The sequence below is a fragment of the Vitis vinifera genome, chromosome 11, assembly GCF_030704535.1.
Source record: "Vitis vinifera cultivar Pinot Noir 40024 chromosome 11, ASM3070453v1".
NCBI lineage: Eukaryota > Viridiplantae > Streptophyta > Magnoliopsida > Vitales > Vitaceae > Vitis > Vitis vinifera.
In genome coordinates this window covers 872,598-893,465 of record NC_081815.1, presented here as the reverse complement: position 1 = coordinate 893,465, position 20,868 = coordinate 872,598, and the positions used below count along the sequence as shown (strand labels likewise).

The window sequence follows — 20,868 nt, the reverse complement described above, 5'->3', positions numbered from 1 at the left end:
CTGCGGTGGACGTGTCCCAATGGCTGTAAGTTTGGGCCGGTCCGGCCCATGGTAAAATATGACTTCTAAAAAAGTAATATTTTTTTTGTTTTTGGCTTTATCCTCGAGCTAAAGTCAAAGTTGATAGCTTCTTCCATAAGCTAAAATGAAGCTTCTATTGTTTAAAAACATCAATCCAAAAAGGAGACATATTTAAGCAAAACTTCAATTCAAAGAGGTAGACATAATTAAGCAAAATCGCTTTCAACTTCTTAAAAAACAATTTAAATTGTGTCTTCATGACTTCCATGGTAAGCTCTTCTTTTAATGCATAAGATGCAAAGGCTCATATATTATTGTTATTTTTTTTAAATATGGAAATTAATCCATTTTTAGAAATATGAAAATTAATATAGAAGTTATTACTATTTTTTTTATTTTTAAAAAACATGATAATATATAAAAATTATTGGCTCTGAATTCAAAGTTTTCACAGTTGTAACGAATCTATATGATTATAAAAACTCATATATTTATAGTATTAGGATTTTTTTTTCCCTACTTGATGTGATATATCATAATCATCTCATATAGAAATATGATGGTCTCGTGGTATCTTATATTGGATAGGAAAAAAATTTCTAATAATATATATATATATATATATGTAAACTTCTCTTAATCATGTATACAATTTTTAAAGTCATGAAAATCTTTTGAATAAAAAACAATGATACCTACACATGAATTATATATACTAAGGTGGTGTTTGTTTTTTTTAATTTTTTATTGAAAGTAATTTATTTTCAGAATTTAAGTTATTTGTTTTTTTACTTTTTTATGATTTATTATAAACTTTTTATTAAATAGAAAAATGCAAAACATGTATTTTTTTCTAAATAAAAAAAATAATATATTGATTTTTTTTTATTTTTTAATACTTAATATAAATAAAATATTACAAAAACAAACAACATAGTATTTAACATTATTAAACATTAAAATTCTATTTATAATTAAGTAAAAAAACAAACACTACCTAGGTTCTTTCCATCGTGGGATTCTCTTATTCATTTAACACAAATATTTCTTTTTAGATGAACTAGACAAATGTTTTCTCGAGTTAGACTCTAAAATCCTATAAGAGTGTAGTCATACTTAATGCTTGTATGCTTATCTCTCAAGCCTTTAAAAATCTTTCTTAAATGAATTTTTTGATTACTTGCATTGCATAAACTTGGATAATGGCTTCGAGGGGTCTATTAGATAGCCCATGTTATGAGACACTACTGCACAAGAATGTGAAAAAGAAGTATAACTATTGACAGTACTATAAATCGATCCTAGAAAATAAATACATTTAATCAAATAAAATAATATATAATTTTTTCATATTTAGTGGATTATCCAACATTTGAGTCACTTATCGTGACTTTTTACACATTAAATCTTGTCCTTATCATGTGATTGAATACTCCGGTGAATGAGATTGATAATATATTTATTATAATTGAATGATTGGGAAAAATAACTTTGGGTTAATCCTTTGGACTACATATTTATTACTCTTAAGTAGTTTAAGACAAAATCTCTTTCAGCTGGTAAAATTCTGACACCAACTTGACTGACATGGATAATTGCAACTATTGCTTGAGCCACCGGCACTATTGTTATGTGACATGACATTTCCAACATTGCTTTGAACATTTTAATTTTATTAAAATATAAAATTCACACAAGCAAATTAATATCTATATTTATCAAGTTGCATTAATTTTTATATCACATGTGATTAGGTCTCTCAATATCCATTGTAATAAAATATCATACCTTTAGCTCCTGAAAATTTTAAGCAAAAAAAATAAGATAAAAAGTTTTTTTTTTCTTTTCTCTCTTTTTTTTTTTATTTAAGAGAAAATAAAAGGAAAGAAAATTAAAATCTTGGATAATACTTTTTTTTTTTTCAAACTTTCCTCAAATTTTTCTAAGGAAAATGGAATATATATATTCTCTTACTTTCTTTAATATTTTTTCCTTACATTTTTTATACTATTTTTTTTCCTTTTCACAATAGTTTCCAAATCTAGTGGATGCACTTTAAAACTATTTCCAATATCACAAATGAAAATATCGACAAAATGGTAAAATAAATCAGTATTTTCCCATTATATTTTCATATTCATGGAAAAAAATTATTAGGAGACAAGATTGAAGTATTGAACACCAAATAGATATCCATTCTTATCCAGATAAATTGGTTTTGTAAGTATTGATTACAGTTGAAAGAGATGGCTCCCTTATGGATTGCATTGGCTGTGTGCAGCATAATTTGCAGTAGAGCAGCAGCAGATGTAGGTGTTTGCTATGGCCTCCATGGAGACAACCTCCCACCACCAAAAGAGGTGGTGGCACTCTACAAACATTATGGGATTCAAAGCATGAGGCTCTTTGACCCTAATCCCTCAGCCCTTGAAGCTCTTAAAGGGTCCGGTATTGGAGTCATACTGGGCGTTCCGAATACAGACATACCCAACATTGCATCAAGCCAAGCTGCTGCCCAGCAATGGTTTGACACCAATCTGGCACCATATCTGAATGATGTGAACTTCTTGTAGATTGCCGTCGGCAATGAGGTGATACCAGGAGGGGATGGAAGCACAATTGCTGGAGCAATGAAGAGCATACAAACAATTCTAAGTAGCAAAAATGTAGGTGGTATCAAGGTTGGTACTGCGGTGCCACTGAGCGTATTGGGAACCTTACTCCCCCCTTCAGCAGGGCAGTTTTCAAAGGAGGTTGATGGTGTGATGAGGGCCATTCTGGGGGTTTTATCAGCGCAGGGCTCACCCCTAATGATCAATGTGTATCCTTACTATGGATATGTAGGAGACCCAGCAAATGTACTCTTGGATTATGCAGTGTTTAGGGCCAATGGCACGGTGGTTAAAGATGGGCCACTGGGGTATTCTAACCTGTTTGATGCGATGGTGGATGCCTTTTACTCGGCAATGGAGAAAGCGGGCGGGAGTACGGTGGGTGTTGTAGTGACTGAGAGTAGTTGGCCGTCTGCTGGGAAAGGAAACGTTACCACCCTAGAGATTGCAGGGACTTATAACAGGAATTTCTTGGCACATCTCAACGCCAGTGGGACACCAAAGAGGCCTCATGCTAAGATAGATGGATATATTTTTGCGATGTTCAGTGAGAATCTAAAGCCCGGTACTGCCACGGAGCAAAATTTTGGACTCTTCTATCCTAATTATCATGTATTTAATCCGATAATCTAAATTTTTTTTAAAAAAAATTAAGAATATTTATGTAATGTTATATATGAATTTGTTTCACTAATCAAAATTAGCAATTTACGGGATAAAATATTGCGGTAAGGCAAAATCTACAAATTAAATAAACTAATTAATTGAAGTTTGTTTTCATAAAAGACAAGGTTTCTTCCTTAGCAACATATTCATTCAATACAACTTTGTTTTTCCGATGACTAATACATGAAAGTAGATTGAAAATTATGGAGAATGTTTGAAAATTTGCAAATTTAACCTCAACTACTGAGGTGTCCTCTGGACACACTTTTCTTTTATGCTTTTAAAAATAAAAAATTATAATAACTCTTATATAAAATATAAAAATTCTTTCAAACTTACATATAAAAATGATTTTTAAAAACGGTTTAAGAAATTAATATATTAATTTTTGTTACTACCTCATATTTAAATTTTTAAATTTAGTTTTTAATTTGAGTTATTATATTTTATGTAAAGGCTATTATTTTTTTCTATTTTTTTTTAAAATACAAAAAAAAATAAAAATAATAATAATAATAGCAATTGTTAGGGTTATTTGATTAAAAGGGTTATTGAATCTAAATTTGTAAATCTAACTCTCCTTCAATTTTTGCCCTATTTTTGACAAAAATGACATCATTATTTCTTTAAAAAATAATATTTTTTTTAAAACCTATGTGTAAATATTTGAAATTGTAAAAGACATTTATGTCAAAAATAAATTACTTTTCAAATAAAAGCACCGAGAGATGTTAGATTTATAAATTTTAGGGATTGTTTCATGTCTTTTAACAATTAATTCTAATTTTTATATAAAATATAAAAACTCTTAAAAGCTTGTATTAAAAAAAGTATGATTTTTTAAAATTGTTTAAAAAAATTGAGATATTTAAAAAATTTTACTACCATGAATTTAATTTTCACTTTTGTATATGAATTTTTACTTTTCATATAAAATTTATTACTATTAAGAAGTGTATTAAGCACAAATTTATTTATTTATTTATACTTAAATCTTAAAGCAATTTAAATTGTTTGCTTTTTAACTTAATTTTTTGAAGGCAATTATATTTTAATAAAAAAAATAAATGTATATATATTTTTCAATCTTTAATTTCCTTTAAGACTTAAAAGGTAAAAGTTTAAAAGTGTTACTTTTTTATTTTCGGGTTATTTGATTAAAAATCCAAATTAAAAAATTTAACCTTGCATCCCTTTTTTTTATCCTCCTTTTATCGAAAATACCCTTAATTTTTCTTGTAAAAATAATCTTTTTTTTATAAAAGTTATATGTAAATACTTGAAATGAAAAGTGGTATTTATGTAAAAATGGGTTATTTTTCGTTGATTTTTAACAATTAATTCTTTATTTTTCTGTTATATTCTACCAAGTTGGGCCGGCCACATTGAGGAATCGGGCCTGTAGGTGCCGAAGGAGGCCATTTGAATGTGATTATCTAAATGGGCCAGAAGCCCAAGAACCAGAAAATCAGAGCCCAGAAGTATAACAAACGGAGAAGCCTTACAGAGGGGTGGGAAAACCCTAGCGCATTCATAGATGCTGATGCTGACCCTCGCCACGAAACCCTTCATCTCGATCGCTCCTCGGCACACTCTGCATATGGGTTTTTCTATATCAGCTTCGTCCACGCCACTGCTCTTTCCATGAAGAAACAATCTGAAAATCGCGGAGCAAATAACATATCTTTATGTCTTCTTTGTGCCCACCAGACTCAGCCCTGTGATGGCGTGGCGTTGCAGATGACCCTCCTCCTCTTCATTACTCGTCCCTCGAGGGTTCGGGCCTCCAAGATCGCCATAGCCCAGTTCCACGAGCACGCCGTCGGAATCTCTCGCAATCGACCCGAGGTAATTCAAAACCCAGAGAATTGGATTGTTAAGGTTATATGCACGCTATGCGTCCGTACACACTCGCTTGATGCTTGTTTGGATTATTTCAGTAAGACATTGACCCCGTCTATTGCTTTTGAGGTTGTTCGAGGTCTGAACAATCCAGAATTAGCCTTGAAGTTTTTCCAGCTCAGTAGGGTGAATTTGAATCTCTGTCATTCTTTCAGGACTTATAGTTTTCTATTGAGGTCTCTTTCTGAAATGGGTTTCCATGAATCTGCGAAAGCTGTTTATGATTGTATGAACATTGATGGGCATTCACCTGATGCTTCGGTTTTAGGGTTTTTGGTGTCCTCGGCAACTGATGCGGGCAAGTTCAACATTGCCAGGACATGGGTTGATGGAGTTGAGTTCAGTTTGGTTGTGTATAATAAGTTATTGAATCAGTTAGTTAGAGGGAATCAAGTGGATGAGGCTGTTTGCTTCTTTAGAGAGCAAATGGGTTTACATGGTCCTTTCGATTCTTGCAGTTTTAATATTTTAATTCGAGGTTTGTGTAGAATTGGGAAGGTTGATAAGGCTTTTGAGTTATTCAATGAAATGAGAGGTTTTGGTTGTTCTCCTGATGTTATTACCTATAATACTCTTATAAATGGATTTTGTAGGGTTAATGAGGTAGATAGAGGGCATGATTTATTGAAGGAATTGTTATCGAAGAATGATTTGTCACCCGATGTTGTAACCTATACATCAATTATATCAGGTTATTGCAAGTTGGGTAAGATGGAGAAAGCTTCTATTCTTTTTAATAACATGATTAGCTCTGGTATCAAGCCCAATGCATTTACTTTTAACATTCTTATCAATGGTTTCGGCAAGGTTGGAGACATGGTTTCAGCTGAGAATATGTATGAGGAGATGCTTCTTCTTGGTTGCCCTCCGGATATTATCACTTTCACTTCCCTGATTGATGGTCATTGTCGAACAGGGAAAGTGGAGCGGAGTTTGAAGCTCTGGCATGAACTGAATGCCAGAAATTTGTCTCCAAATGAGTATACTTTTGCTATTCTTACCAATGCCCTGTGCAAGGAGAACAGATTGCATGAGGCTCGTGGCTTCTTGAGGGACTTGAAGTGGAGGCATATTGTTGCTCAACCATTTATGTACAACCCTGTGATTGATGGGTTTTGCAAGGCTGGGAATGTAGATGAGGCGAATGTGATTCTGGCAGAGATGGAGGAGAAGAGATGTAAACCTGATAAAATAACATATACTATTCTAATTATTGGGCATTGTATGAAAGGGAGATTGTCAGAAGCAATCAGCATTTTTAATCGGATGTTGGGGACTGGTTGTGCTCCGGATTCCATTACAATGACGTCTTTAATATCTTGTCTTTTGAAGGCTGGAATGCCTAATGAAGCCTATAGGATTATGCAAATAGCATCAGAGGATTTCAACTTGGGTTTGAAGTCTTTGAAAAGGAATGTTCCATTAAGGACAAACACAGATATTCCAGTGGCTGTTTAACAAATGAGCTGCTAAGGAAGGACATGTAGTGTCATGGACCTGGTGCAAGAGGTCCTTCTCCGTCATGTGCAAATATGAAATAAAACATATTCAGCCATGGTGGAAATCAGTTAGTAACCGGTAAGTACTTTGCCCATTAATCTACACTAGCTTTTGAATTTAACATTCTTCCAAATTAATGCTGATTTTCTTGACCTTGTATTCATGTTTCTTTCTGCTGCAAGTTACCTAGTATTAACCTTTAATTTCTTCTGAAATTTTTAAGTAATTCTATTTCTTAATTAGTCATTTATTTGTATCTAATCAATTGTTGAATGCACTGTGCTCATCTTGCGCATGTTGGCAATTTCTATTATGATGCGTATGTATTTTGGGACATTATATTGAAAATACATACACCTTCTTTAAGGCTATGTTTGGTTACATGAAAATTAGAGGGAAAATGCAAGGAAAAGAAAATAGAGAGGAAAAGTAGAAGAAAAGAAAAAAATGAAGAGAAATAAAAAACAGATTTGAAGTCAATAAATCATTTTTATATGCTACTTCGAACTCATTTAATTTATTTTATCTCTTCTATATTGGGATTAAATAATTTGAAAATGCACAACTTTTTAACTATTTTAATTATATTTGATTTTCTTTCTATATCTTCTGTAATAAAACCAACCATGAGAAAGTTATTTTGCTCTTTCCGTAGTACTGTTCTGGAACCAACATTAGGATCTGATTACATTCAAATTGTAATGGGGGAGATGAAAAAACAATTATATATCTTTAAAGCATCTAGAATGAGTGCTTGCTTTGTGATGACATATTACCCGATTCACTGCCCCATATACAGATTGTCTAGTTGCCAAAATTCACAAACTGGCACTGTTTGCTCTCTAAATCTATAGGTTTCCGTTTGTGATTTTGGTTCATTGATTTGTTTCTATGTAAACAGTTTATGTCCACTGTTGATGGACTGACAAATCACTTTCCCGGTCTTGCCAGTATGCCACTTGCCACTTGCAATGAGGGTCAATCTCTCTACAATATACTGCTGGTAAAATGCACGTAAAAGTTACATTTAACTCTGTATAAATTATAACAAGAAATCATGTTCAGGACAAGTACTGTATAAAAGCAGCGCACCCATGGGAAGCATCAGATATGTGTTTCACTGTGTTCAGGTTCAGGGATGTAATAAATCAACCTGGATGGGTCTGGGAAGCAAGGAAAGGGGAAAGAAAACAAAAATAAAAACATGCCAAAACTTAAGAAAATCTATGCATTTACCTCAACTTTCTTAATTTTGTATTAAAATATTGAACTGAAACCAAGGCCCATCCCCATTTTATTATTTGAACTTGTGCAGAAAAAATTATGACTGAAGGTACTGATCAGGCTTAGATGGGTGCATGTTGGAGCATCAAAGAACATGACCATATCTGTAGATGACATCCCACTTTTAACTCCCTTACCTATAAGGTTGAATTAGAATCGTACTGTTTCCTTTTCAATTCTGCATTTTAATGGCTTTGTTCCCTTCATTTGGATTTGCAGGTTGGAGCTAATGCATTCCAGATATTGGAGCCCCCCTGAACGGTATTCAGTCCTTGCCCACCATCCCTGGTTTAGGGTATGATCCAAGATTGAAGGCATGTTTGTCTGATCTGATCTGATCTTGTCATGGGAACATCATAAATGCTCGAGTTCACAGGTCTGGAGGCCATGGAAAAAACTCAAGGGAAAGCTGTTTTCTGGTTTGATTGTAGGAAAGAAACTCAGATGATGGCTAGAGGTCATTATGCAGACAGGGCGATGTTCCATGTAACTTGGATTTTCAAAATTGAAGTCACATACATGGATCAATAAAGCGATACAGCTTCTTTGCTTCATTCACCCCATTCAACATGTAATTCATGCTGATACCTCTTTCCTATAAATGCTGAGAATCATTTGTAATTTTGGAAAGAAGAGGGAAAATAAAAAGAAAAAACAGGTTCCTTTTGTGGGCTATGATACAGGTGAAAATAAAGGTTGCTTAAGGAGGCTATGATACAGGTTTTAGGTTTAAATTTGCTTGCTTGACCCAGAAGCTCCAAACTAGTGTTTCAATAGTAGTATATATTGAACAAAAGATTAAGTTGAATGTGTATGGTAAGAAAAATGCTAAGATAGGACAGTAGTATCTATTTAACAGAAGGTTAAGTTGAATGTGTATGGTAAGGTTTAGGCGACTGGAACCAAGGTGTTGGGTGTAAATAATGGAACTTGAAAATATATGCTTAATAACATCACCATCACCTAATGGGTGCTAAATCCTACTGAAAAGTACACTTTGTATTATAGTCAGTCCCGACAAAATAAGACAGCTGTTGCTTCATAGGCCACGACTTGATCTTTATGATGGTAATAAAGTCCTGCTAACTGAGGTGATAACAAGAAACAAATGTACCAGGTTCTTTTGCGGACATCCGTGGATGGGAGTAACTGTTAGGGCCATATGACATTTTTTTAACTGTATAATTAAAGATTGACATTTATAAGCCAATTTCAACAATGCACAGCATGGGTTTTTAGTGCGAAGGGAAGGAGAGCATGGAGTAAATACTAAATACCAAAGGAAATGTATTGATAACTAACACACCACCATAGATAGAAAATTACAAGGGTGTTTGTTGAGTACATCATAGCCACCATTTATAGAGGGCAAATGCTTTGGTTTTATTTTGTACATAAAAGCTTGCATCTTCATCAGTGTACTGACCCTTCCCCTCCTCACCTCAGATATGAACAATAACAATTCAAATCTACAACCTCGAAAGAGCCCACCAGCTTAAGCAACAACGGGATATGATGAGCAAGTTGCCACACCTGCAACAAAATCATCAGTTTCAGTTTCAGGTTCTAACTTTATGGATGGCTTAATTAACCTTCAAGGATGCTAAGAAGCAATCATTTGAAAGCATTAAACAGTCTAGTCTACGCGTGGAAACTTACCACACATATTCTTGCCCAACTCCATTTTGAAGTAGCCATTGTCGCCCCAGTTTTCTCCCCATGAGTTCTTGATGAGCCAGTATGCTACACCATCTTCAACTCCATACCCGACTGCAAGAACAGCATGGTTCACATCCTGCCAAATAAAATCCATTAATGTCTGAAAGAACGATACCACATCATCTCTCTCTATAGGGCACAGAGGGTCTGATGTCAAAGAACATGTATAAGTACCCATGATTGGGTGATACGTCTTCATGTGCATACATTTTGATACAACACAAAACAAACAGATTGAAAAAATGAGGTGACCATGAGATGCCGCTCAAACCTACAACTACTTTGAATTACTTACTTTCTAGAAATCTATATAAGGCTCTTAGTATTGTTCTTGCTTTAGAAATGAATGCTTCATGAATCTCAATTAAAATCTACCAAACTTTTCCTATTTGATAAACACAATGTTTTGGGGATGTTCACCCGATAGGGTATAGAAAATATCATATTTCCAATGAGAAAAACTCACCATGGGAGTGCTGCCACAAGTTCCACTTGTGTAAACTCCTTTCTTGTAAAATCGGAAATCATGGACCACCTCAAATGCCACACTCACTGGACGAACAAATGCAACTGCATGCTTTAACTCATCTTCAGCACCCTGCATTCATCTTTTAAATTAGAAGACAGAAGGGTAGAGCATCTGAAGAAAACTTTTAACTCCTGCATAATGGGCCTATTAGTTAAGTGCTGTTGTGTTTCTAGTGTAAATGTAAATGAGACTGCACCCTATTCCAATATTGGGGTGGAGTGGGAAGTTGAGATGATCTAGTTACTAAATGCAAAAAATGAAATTGATGAAATTTGATCAGCAAAACTACTTGTTTTATATTAGACTGAGGTGGTGTTTGTTTTTTGACTGAATAGAAAAAGCCAAAATATTTGACTTTTTCTATTCAACTAAAAGTAATTCATTTACATCGATCAATATAATTTAACTAAATTTATTGATAATAAGTTCATTTTAGTGATGTTGGTTAACATCAATAAGGTACTTTTAGCTGAATAGAAAAAGTCAAATATTTTGGCTTTTTCTATTCAGCTAAAAAACAAACACCACCTGAGTTAGGAATGAACAGTACAAAGAAGATGGAAGCATTGGGAGTAAGCAATGGTTTGGGTTTCAGGTTAAATTTGATCAAGTAGATTGGATCAATATTAAGGTGACAGTGGCAAATCCAACCCTGAAAAAAACTGGGAAATTCGGATATGTTGGAAAATCAGGATCCAGTTCTGCTAGCTCTACATAGACAGGAGTATTTCTCTTATTTTATTGTATCAAGTACATGCAATAAGAGAAGTAGAAGAAAATTGTTCATGAAACTTACCAGGGTAATATTCACAGAGTCGAGAACTTGAACACCAATATTTTCTGAAGAAAATTTGCAGGTGCCATCTAGTCCAGTGTAAGGATATGCTTCCTCAGTATCAAGGCCACCATTGTATTTGATGTACTCAAAAGCTTGGGATGGCAATCCCCCGTGGCATCCAAAGTTATTGAAAGCTCCGGCACAGTCCACAAGCTGCTGCTCAGACAGAGAGATCCCCTTCCCAAATGCCTGAGCGTAAGCTGCCTCTAGAGCTCCAGTGGTGCTGCAGTAGACAAGCATTCAAGATTTAGATCATGATCAGAGTAATGGTTTAGTGCCTTATCTCAGTAAATTGCATATTCTAATCTTAACTCAAGCCCACCTGAAAGTCCAGCAAGATCCACAGTGACCTTGATCTTTGATTGGGCTGACTATGCCATCTTCTCTCCAATCTTTCTGCAGATGTCAACACAGAAACACTATTATGAGATTGTACTCATAAAAAATTTATCAGCTAAACAGAAGATATAAGCCCTGTTTATGAGACCTTCTCAAATACTAAAAACAGGATTCAAACGTCAAATGCAACTTTTAAGAGTATTTGAATATCACCATAATTTATCTGTCTTCTGAAGAATAAGGAATACTAAAATCGACATGGGAAAATTATTTATTTAATTAAAATTTTCAAAAATATGATAATTATCCTTTACATTTAACACCGTTCCCAAACATAAAATTGAATCACAAATCTTCAATGGTTAAATTCAGAAGTTAAAACCTATCACAGATAGGGATAGATGTTCTATACATTCAAGGTACTATTATGCTTGCCCTTGAGGGTTTGTAACTTCAGAAAATTATAATATTAAAATGGTCTTTCACCTCAAACTAGAGTATGTTGATCAATCATTTGATTGCATGAACTAGAACATCCGAACAGAATTTTTCGCTAAAACTCAAAAATCAAATGCTAAACACTAATTAATTTCTCACTACTATTACCGTCTCAGGAAGGATAACGTCAGTTAGCTTGTGATTGCCCTTCAAGGTGGCAGAGCAGTTCTGAGCAGCTCCCAACCTGTGTCTGCGGAACTCTTCCCAGGTCCAATCAGCGAACTCTGTGTATCAAACAATTACCAGAAGAATTGGGTTACTTCTTTGCAGAAAAGTAAATTGATGGTGGGCTACTCTCTCAACCTCAGGGTATTCATTTCATCTTCCTACATACACTACTTTCTGTTTGATTCAAAAGTAAAAAATTCTTCTGAACAAAATCCACATGATTGAGTGAACTTATTCAACCAGTCCATTTGGAATCGTACAAAGCTACTTTTTGCTATGGAATATGCTACTCGCATCTCATGTTTTGCATTATTTTGAATTCCAGGAAACAGTACAGTCAATTGATAATAGAGCCAAAGACAGTGTTTTGGACACCAAAACAACAACCAACACCTGTCAGAATTTTTCATCGACTTTTCTTTTTCCCACAAAGCAAACATTAAATTCCACTAACCAAACATCAAATTGATCTACAAAAGTAACCATCGAAAGCGAATTCCCCTAGGAATTTTGCTAACATGTCAGGCTATGATTGGATATAACCCAACCGCTCTAAAAGGTCAACAATATACAATATTCTCTACAATCGCATCTACCCACCGCCCGGAGGTCAGCGGAACCGTCCGATCGGACGGCTGAATCCAGCTTAAGAAAAAAAAGAAAAGGAAGAAACTTACGATTAACAGCTAGAGTATAAGGCAAGCCCTTTCTGTTGGTGGATCTGATGAGTTTCAAATTCTCCGAGAAAATCTCGAATCTCAGCTTAATCTCGTCCACCGTCTTGTAACTCTTCCCATACCTGAAAGTGCACCCCCGACCACTTTGTCAGTTGAACTAAAAAACCAAAACTGAGAGATCCTATCTACAAAAGTCCGATTCACAAGGATCGGCCGCCGAGAACAGAGAAAACCAACCTGTGAGCGAAGCTCGCGAAGGAGTGAGCGTGACGCGTGTCCCCGATCAGCCGGAGGACGGACGATTCCAAGTCGCGTATGCTGTCCGATACCAGTCTAATTGGGTTCTCTTCATCGAAGCTTGATCGGAAATGATGGTCAGCCTCCCCGGAAGCGACGGCGCAGAGCAGGATCAGGACGGCGGCGACGACGGAGAGCCGAGCCATTTTTCTTACTTCCGGAGCTTTTGGGCCGTCGGGGGATTGGATTGGGCTTTAAAGGAGGAGATTGGTTCGTGAACTATCGAATCGACAGCGTTACCTTTCTTTTATTGGCTGCTAGTGGGCCTATGCCATTGTTTCTTGCTTACGTAGCTGATGACGTGGAATTCTCAGTTTGTAACGACCACGGCACTGGACTGTTATAACGGTTGGTGCCGGTACAGGTACACCTCACTCTCTTGTTTTTTAGAAGGAAAAAAAAAGCAATAAAACTTTTTTTTTTTGTTAAAAACAAAATACAGCCTTTTATTATACCAAGATATTAATAAAAAAAAGGGAAATTGCTTATTTGATTTTTGATTTTGGTGGGAATTATTCAATAAAAAAAAAGTCATTATAAACAAATTTCTTAAAAGGTGACAAAAATAAAACAAAAATATTAATAAATAAATCAATAAAGTAAGTCATTAAAATCTTTCATTATTTTTTCTTTTTAGACTATTTTACTTATATGATAGATACATTTTAAGAATATTGTTATCCCTTACTCTCCTTGTCATATAAAATAATTTATTTTCTAATCATTTAATTTTTGAGTTAAATTTGATAAGAATTTCAAATAAATTCATATCAATTTTTCTTATTTGCATTCAATCTCCAAACAAAAAATAAAAATAGGATAAAATAAAGCTTGACAATTCTTCTTCTTCTTTTTTTTGTTGAAATGGCAACTTTTAAAGGATATGTAAAATTTGCGAACTACAATAGACATATACTTTAATCCAATTACTAGAAGAGTTCGATTTCCCTTGTAAGAAGTATAAATTAGGCATATCGGGTCTTGTTTGGATCCGCCTCTATTGAGAAGGTTTTTTTTTTTTTTCTTTTCAATGAATAATAATGAATATAAGATACTCTCAATAACAAAAGAGACTAGACCCATAACCCCAAAAGAAAAAGACTTGCAAAAGTTGAGCCAATGAATAATTATTTCTAGAAATACAAGAAAAAGATATGATGATATATAAATTGAGTGGACACATTTGATGATAAAAAGGGGTGGGGCTCTTCAACAGCCATGTGTTCCTAACTATTATATGATTCTGTCCCTATGTGATTTGGAAGAGGACAGTCATACTAGTTCTGCCCCCATTATTGTTATTATTAGGTAAAGGACAAACCATATGATGGAAGGGGTGACAAAAGGGTGTTTATTTGTATTGCACTTTCTTGATAATTATTGGCCAACCTTTTTCCATGGTAGAAAGCAAAATGATTTTGTATTTCAAAAGTGTGTGGCTAATATCTTGATGTAAAACAAAATGATTTTGGATTGTTGTAGGACTTGGTGTGTGGTTGGTTAATATCATGTCAAATTCTAAGGGAGGAAAAATCTAGATTGACCGGATAGATAACATACAAAAACTTTCACATCTAGTACATGGAAAATATTAAAAGTATTGAATAGGTATCGGTTAGGTATTGATCCAACTTCAAATTTGAATTGTAAATTCAAATAATTAAATAATTAAATATAAATATAAAAAAATTCAAATAAAAAAGTGAGAGTCCAAGTGGATTAGTTTGATTGGTTAAGAGTCCAAGTGGATTAGTTTGATTGGTTATCATTTTTTTTTTCATTTTCTTTATTGGGGGGGGGGGGGGGGGGGGGTGGTCAAATTCTAAGGGAGGAAAAATCTAAATTGACCGGATAGATAACATACAAAAACTTTTACATCTAGTACATGGAAAATAATTTGATGATTCCATTTCTAATATTTGGATGAACTTAGGAATGCAAGATTGAAATGATTATTTGTTTCCATTCCAATGTTTGATAATAATAGGAAAAGAAATGAAAAAAAAAAATTTACAATGATATCCTTCTATATAATTTTAATTTTTTATTTTATTTTTATTTTAAAAAAATAAAATTTGAGAGTTTTTTTTGTAATATTTAAATTCTTAAAGCTAGCAAATATTTTTCCTATTTCCAAAAGAGGAAATAAAAGAATTCAAATTTCATTAAAAACCCTAGAAATTAGAAATTGAAATTTTTTTTCTAAATATCGTAGAAGGTTTGATTGATTGGGAAAATCACTTATTGCATAAAAGTGGATGATGAATGAGTCTCTAGTTTTGTAAAGAAGATAAGCATCGAACTTGAAGAATGAGATAAAATGGTAAAATAGTAAATTTAGGTTATTTTATATTATTAAATGAGTTTAATGAATCAAAATACCACATGCTTTTGATGAATTCAAATCCGAATAATTTTTTATTTTATTTCTATCTTTTTAACATTTATCCAAATATAAGAATAAAAGAGAAAATGAATGAGACGTCTATTCCCACTCCTTATTACATACCAAGCAATGTAATGACCCCATACTTAGTTTTCCTTGCAGAATTAGATTTGGTTGAATGGCCTACAGCCATTTGATTTTTGTGGTGTTCTATTCTAATGTGTGTCAATGTTCAGGCCTCATTTGCAATGATGTAGGGCTATGAATGACATTAATGTCAAATGGGTCCTTGTCACATTTTAATAAAGATGAGGGTTTTGGGATCTGGTGTGGGGCCAATGAGTGTGATGGCCAAGATTCCAATCTGATTGGGCCCAATCATATGGTCACACCAGGCTTATGGAGCCCATGGGCCTAGTTTGTTGCTTTTAAAACTCAACCCAACTCAAGTTCATCCAATCCAAAACCCCAAATTAATATCATTCCCATGGGCCTAGACCTACTAAACCTAATTGTTCCATTAAAATGCCTCTATATATCTTATAGAGTGGCACTTGATATCGCATTCAATATCCCGTATAGAGGCAATATCCTTGTCATGGCATATGACATTTTTGGTTAAAAATCAAATCTACTACTATTGTAATGGCTTTATATAAATATTATTTGATTTAGATACAAAGGAACTCGAAACCGACAATATTAATATGGATTATCACAATGATACTAAAAGTCAATCCCCAAGTTAGAATGTATGTGAAACATTACCTATTAACTTCATGTTTTGAGGAAGTTATTTTTATATGGGAGGTTGAATATGATAGTCTATGTCACCTAGAAAAAAAAATGGTTGGTGAGCTAAAATGAATAATGTCTATGTAGAATAGTATTCCAATATAAATTCGTATCACTAGAGGGAGAAAGTTTTCAACACTAAAAAAAGACTAATGTGTAAGTGGATTTAAGATTGATAAATTTAAAGTAAGCAATATCTTTATCAGAACTTACCATATTGCAAGTAAACATGTAGAATTTATCCATCTATGAACCTATGGATCATGAGGAGGGTGTATGAATGCGATGTTGATAATAGACTATTTATTCATATGAAGTTTTGAATGGTTGTAATATATCGGTGATTGTCATATTCCACACACCCCCTTGGGAATTTGGCAAGACCAATTTTAAAGTCATTATGGTTAATGGACCAAAATAGATAATATAAAGGTAATGTGAACTTTTTTTTTTTAAGGACAAATTTAAATTAACTTCGAAGAAAATTGCAATGAGAACTTAAAATTTTCAATTCTAAAACTAACATTAATAAGAAAACCTAATATTTGCAATGGATTAAAATTTCACCAAGAAAATATTGGGATTTAGAGATCCACAAATTTGGAAAAGGAAGAGAAAAGTCAACCCATGGAAAATAGTTGACTTTTTGTGATTTTACTAGGTTTTTGTCATGGTTTTAAATTAGGTCTGATCTCGGTCAGGTCTGGATAATTAGATCGGAAAGTGATCAAACCAGAGGTCCGATTGATGAACAGGACGAATCGTTCGGTTTTTTTTTTTTTTTCTTTTCCTTCCAATATCCATGTGGCTGTTCCCATTGTTGTCTGGAGTGTCGTCCTGCCCCTGGCGCTGGAAATCGCCCCCCAAAGGCATTGGAAACCACCCCCGCCGCCCCCTTCCCCAACGCGCGCTGGAATGCCTTGCTCCCCACCTCCCGACACTGGAAACCACGCCCTCCCAAAGGCTCTGGAAACCACCCCCCACTGGCGCAAGGCGCTGGAAACCAACCCCCGCCATCGCTCCTACCCGTGCGTTGGAAAACCCCCCCCCTTCTCCCACCCCGCTCCTCTCCTATCCTATCCTAAAAGTCAAAACATAGTGCCTGCGCCTTGCCTTCCTTCCATTTTTGTTTTTTAAAATTTAATTTTATGTTTTATATTTAATATCTTAATATTTAATTTCTTAATTTTTTGTTGATTATAATTATAATGATAGGTTTAATATTTAAAATTTTCATTTTTATTTTATTTATTGTATATTAAAATTTAAATTTATTGAAAATATTGGATTATTAATATTTACAGATAAAAAACTTTATAAAAAAACTTAGGTGGTGTTTGTTTTTTTACTTAATTCTAAATAGAACCTTAATACTTAATAGTATTAAATATTAGGTTGTTTGTTTTTGTAGTATTTTATTTCTATTAAGTATTAAAAAGTAAAAAAAACTATTGTGTTATTTTTTCTATTTAGAAAAAGTCACATATTTTGGCTTTTTCTATTTAGTAAAAAGTTTATAATAAGTCATGAAAAAGTAAAAAAACAAACAACCTAAATTTTAAAACTAAATGATTTTCAGCAAAAAGCCAAAAAAACAAACACCACCTTAGTAAATATTATTCAAATTTAGATATAATTTATTATTTTTATTTATTAAAATTTTTAATTTTAATAACATATAAAAAATATATATTTATAACATCACCGGTTCGACACAGTTCGACTATCGATCTGACCAGTGAACCGTAAACTGGTAACTTTTCCAATTGAATGACCGATCGAACGCTTCTTAAAATTAAAATAAAATCTTCAACATGAATAGTAACAAAATTTTCTTTGTATTTTTTATATTGTAATTAAATACAAAAAAATATATAAATGTATATATTATCATCATTTCTTTTATATCCTTAAATACATTAAAATTAAGTATTAAATGTATTTTTTAAATTCTGCAAATTATTATCCAATCTCACGAATTTGATCATACATGCATATATTGTTATTTTTTTTTTTTTTAATAAAACAACCTAAATATACATATTATTGTTATTTTATCATTTCTTGAATTTTTTTTAACATTTTTATAAGTTCTGATTAATTTTTATTTTATCCTTTTTTTTTTTCTCCAAATTTTCATCCTCATTTTCATAAAATCTAACCATTGATATCTCTATAATTTCCGTAAGCTGCTACTACTAAGATATTCTTGGTTTTACATATATACTACTCAAAGGAAACATTATTTGGATAAACACATTCAAAATGATGGTATATATTCCACATATGGTGTAGTTGATGAAAAGGGTGTTGGATATGACGTGGGTCTCACGTGACTCCATGCATGACTTGAAATACGCTTGTACGTGTAGATAAGACCCATCTATAGAAGGAGCTAGTACGCGTAAAGGAAAATTGACCAATGACCCATACACAGCGAATTAATGGGCTGATTCAACATACTATGTTCCTTGCATCCATGCCTACATTTTTAGATTTTTTCAGCCCAAGAGACTTATTAAGAGAGTTGAAAATACCACTGAGTATATGAACCACATGCAGATCTTCCAATCAAGTAGTTGAAGACACCAAGTTTAACATTAGAAGTATCTGGTAATGTTGACATGGAATTGAGCTGTCTTTCACACTTGCACAAGACTTTTCTTCCATGTTATCCCCATTTGTTGATCAAGAAGTAGAGTCAACCAAGCTAAGAAAACCTTTTTTTTTTCAAAAACTTTGATTCTTTGAATGTTTGGTAAATTTCCATAGGGAAGGTGAGGTTGGTTGTGATCTGTTCAAATTTGCTCCTAATTTTTTTGACCTTTGGAGAATGAGGATTACGTTGTCAAACCCATGTGTGATTGGTAAAAAATCAATGGATAAACCCTAGCAATACTTTTATATTTACGATTAATTAATCATTTTTAATACGTTCGGCCATTGTTGCTTGTGAAAGTCTAGTAAGAAACGTTATAAAAGTGAAGAAACTAATTGGGATATGTTTGATGACATTTGAAAATCCAATTTTTGAAAAATGTTTTGAATGATTTTAAAATCATTTCTCAGTTATTACAAAATATGAAATTTTGTTTAAAAATACAAATATATACAAAAAAGAGTTTTCTCAACTTGTTATTCATGACGATGCTCTGCATTTATGGATAATGTAAACGTTTTCGAAGCATTCTTTATATTTTTAATTGGTTTTTAGAACACTCTAAAGAAAAAAACAAAACTTGAAAACATTTTAAATTTGTTTGGAAAAATAATATGTTTCCAAAACTAACTATCAAAAAATCATTTTCAATTAAAAAGTTAGAAAACTCATTTGAAAATATTTCAAAACTAACTCAACGAAGACTTGGAGCCAAAGTGCATAGTGCGTTGTTATAGAAATGGTAAACATTATTGTTAGCCAACCCAATTTGAACTGAGGGTGAATGGAAGTGGACTTAATCATAAAATAGTGAGTAGTTCGGTTTCATTATAAGATGGGGTTTGAGTTAGGATTGGATTATTTTGAAAATTAACCACTAACTTGGCTACCTTGTATTGATTGGTTGGATTCTCTTGACTGCCCTAAGACCATGAGTTCACCAGGCTTAGCCCACCACTAAAGGATTAGTGGATGCTATTAAGTGAATTTTAGTAATTTAATCCTTCTTCCCTATTAGCAATCATGTTCTATGACTTGAACATGTCTTGGTAACCTTAATCAGTTATCATTATTTTGGTACTACTCAAATTGATTTCATAAAAAATCAATATAATATGTTTGTGGTATCATCATTTTTTTGAGCTAATAATGCCAAAAATACAGTAATGGCCTCGTTTAAAATGCTTACTTTTAGTTAAGTTAAAACTAAATATGAAATTAATGTCATATATTTAAAATTACAATCTTAAGATGACAATAATTTAATTAAATATAAAATGTCGATTATTGTGCTATGAAAAAAATCTTCTCATCTCAGGACTTCTTTTAATTTACAGATTTTACATATAAATTATTTCTATAATTGAAAAGATTTTTTGTTGAAGACAAATTTTTTCGTGTTATTGCTAACACGACATCCCGTGCTGTCTTCAATAAGAGTGACTTGCGTTTGGCTCGTATTAGGGTAAACACAGAAGTTTGTGTTGCTTATTATTTACTGATAACGAGTTTTGAAACCCTTTCTTTTATTAATAATTTTTTAAACATGTTCAAAATGTTTTAAAAGATTGTAAAAAATAATTATGATAAGACAATTGATTGTAAACTCCATAGGAGTTTATAATAGGAGTTTGTCGCAATGTTTTGAAATCGTTTTTTTTTTTAAACTTTAAGTTGTTTTCTATAATTTTTTTTCACATCTCGAAAATTATTTATCAAGTTGATAAACTCCTATTGAGTTGAGAAAAATTAAACCCACATGCTGTAATTTATTTATTTTTAAATATTTAAAGTAAAGGAAAGGAGATAGTTTTAACTATTTTAATCATAAAGTGAAAAATGGAAATAGTAAAAAAACATTTAATTTAAATAATAAAATAAACTATCATTTCAAAACGAATTACAGACGGCTGTAATGGTGAATGATCGGGTCCTATTAAGACTTAGCATTACACTTCAATGTGGATGCCGTCGCCGC

General features: G+C 32.9%; 3 protein-coding genes across 7 annotated transcripts; 2 read left to right on the top strand and 1 right to left on the bottom strand.

The window, feature by feature from the left end:
- The first annotated feature begins 2,267 nt into the window (after positions 1-2,267).
- On the top strand, positions 2,268-3,266 carry LOC100247454 (glucan endo-1,3-beta-glucosidase-like). Its single transcript, XM_059740837.1, has 2 exons — positions 2,268-2,590; positions 2,681-3,266. The coding sequence occupies exons 1-2, from the start codon at positions 2,268-2,270 to the stop codon at positions 3,264-3,266; spliced, it is 909 nt and encodes a 302-aa protein (XP_059596820.1).
- A 1,506-nt stretch (positions 3,267-4,772) lies between these two features.
- On the top strand, positions 4,773-8,660 carry LOC100252561 (pentatricopeptide repeat-containing protein At2g06000). Of its 4 annotated transcripts, none has more exons than XM_019223068.2 (3): positions 4,773-6,779; positions 7,603-7,704; positions 8,205-8,660. In XM_019223068.2, the coding sequence occupies exon 1, from the start codon at positions 4,944-4,946 to the stop codon at positions 6,657-6,659; it is 1,716 nt and encodes a 571-aa protein (XP_019078613.1). In that variant the 5' UTR covers positions 4,773-4,943; the 3' UTR covers positions 6,660-6,779; positions 7,603-7,704; positions 8,205-8,660. The 4 variants fall into 4 exon arrangements, with proteins under 4 accessions (XP_019078613.1, XP_059596561.1, XP_010656116.1 ...); XM_059740578.1 differs by having other exon boundaries at positions 8,017-8,660; XM_010657814.3 differs by lacking the exon at positions 7,603-7,704.
- Positions 8,661-9,248: 588 nt separating this feature from the next.
- Positions 9,249-13,464, bottom strand: LOC100244107 (thiol protease aleurain-like). Of its 2 annotated transcripts, XM_002278588.5 has the most exons (8): positions 12,991-13,464; positions 12,754-12,875; positions 12,017-12,132; positions 11,394-11,467; positions 11,030-11,294; positions 10,171-10,302; positions 9,645-9,780; positions 9,249-9,518 (listed from the first exon to the last, which is right to left on the bottom strand). In XM_002278588.5, the coding sequence occupies exons 1-8, from the start codon at positions 13,194-13,196 to the stop codon at positions 9,481-9,483; spliced, it is 1,089 nt and encodes a 362-aa protein (XP_002278624.1). In that variant the 5' UTR covers positions 13,197-13,464; the 3' UTR covers positions 9,249-9,480. The 2 variants fall into 2 exon arrangements, with proteins under 2 accessions (XP_002278624.1, XP_003633102.1); XM_003633054.4 differs by lacking the exon at positions 10,171-10,302 and having other exon boundaries at positions 12,991-13,289.
- Between the last annotated feature and the right edge of the window lie 7,404 nt (positions 13,465-20,868).

Coding starts and splice junctions, on each gene's coding strand:
- LOC100247454 (XM_059740837.1), top strand. CDS start 2,268: ATGGCTCCCTTATGGATTGCATTGGCTGTGTGCAGCATAATTTGCAGT. Junction 2,591..2,680: donor CTGAATGATGTGAACTTCTT/GTAGATTGCCGT, acceptor AATTCTAAGTAG/CAAAAATGTAGGTGGTATCA.
- LOC100252561 (XM_010657814.3), top strand. CDS start 4,944: ATGAAGAAACAATCTGAAAATCGCGGAGCAAATAACATATCTTTATGT.
- LOC100244107 (XM_002278588.5), bottom strand. CDS start 13,196: ATGGCTCGGCTCTCCGTCGTCGCCGCCGTCCTGATCCTGCTCTGCGCC. Junction 11,468..12,016: donor ACGTTATCCTTCCTGAGACG/GTAATAGTAGTG, acceptor TGACATCTGCAG/AAAGATTGGAGAGAAGATGG. Junction 10,303..11,029: donor ACTCTGTGAATATTACCCTG/GTAAGTTTCATG, acceptor AGATGAATGCAG/GGTGCTGAAGATGAGTTAAA.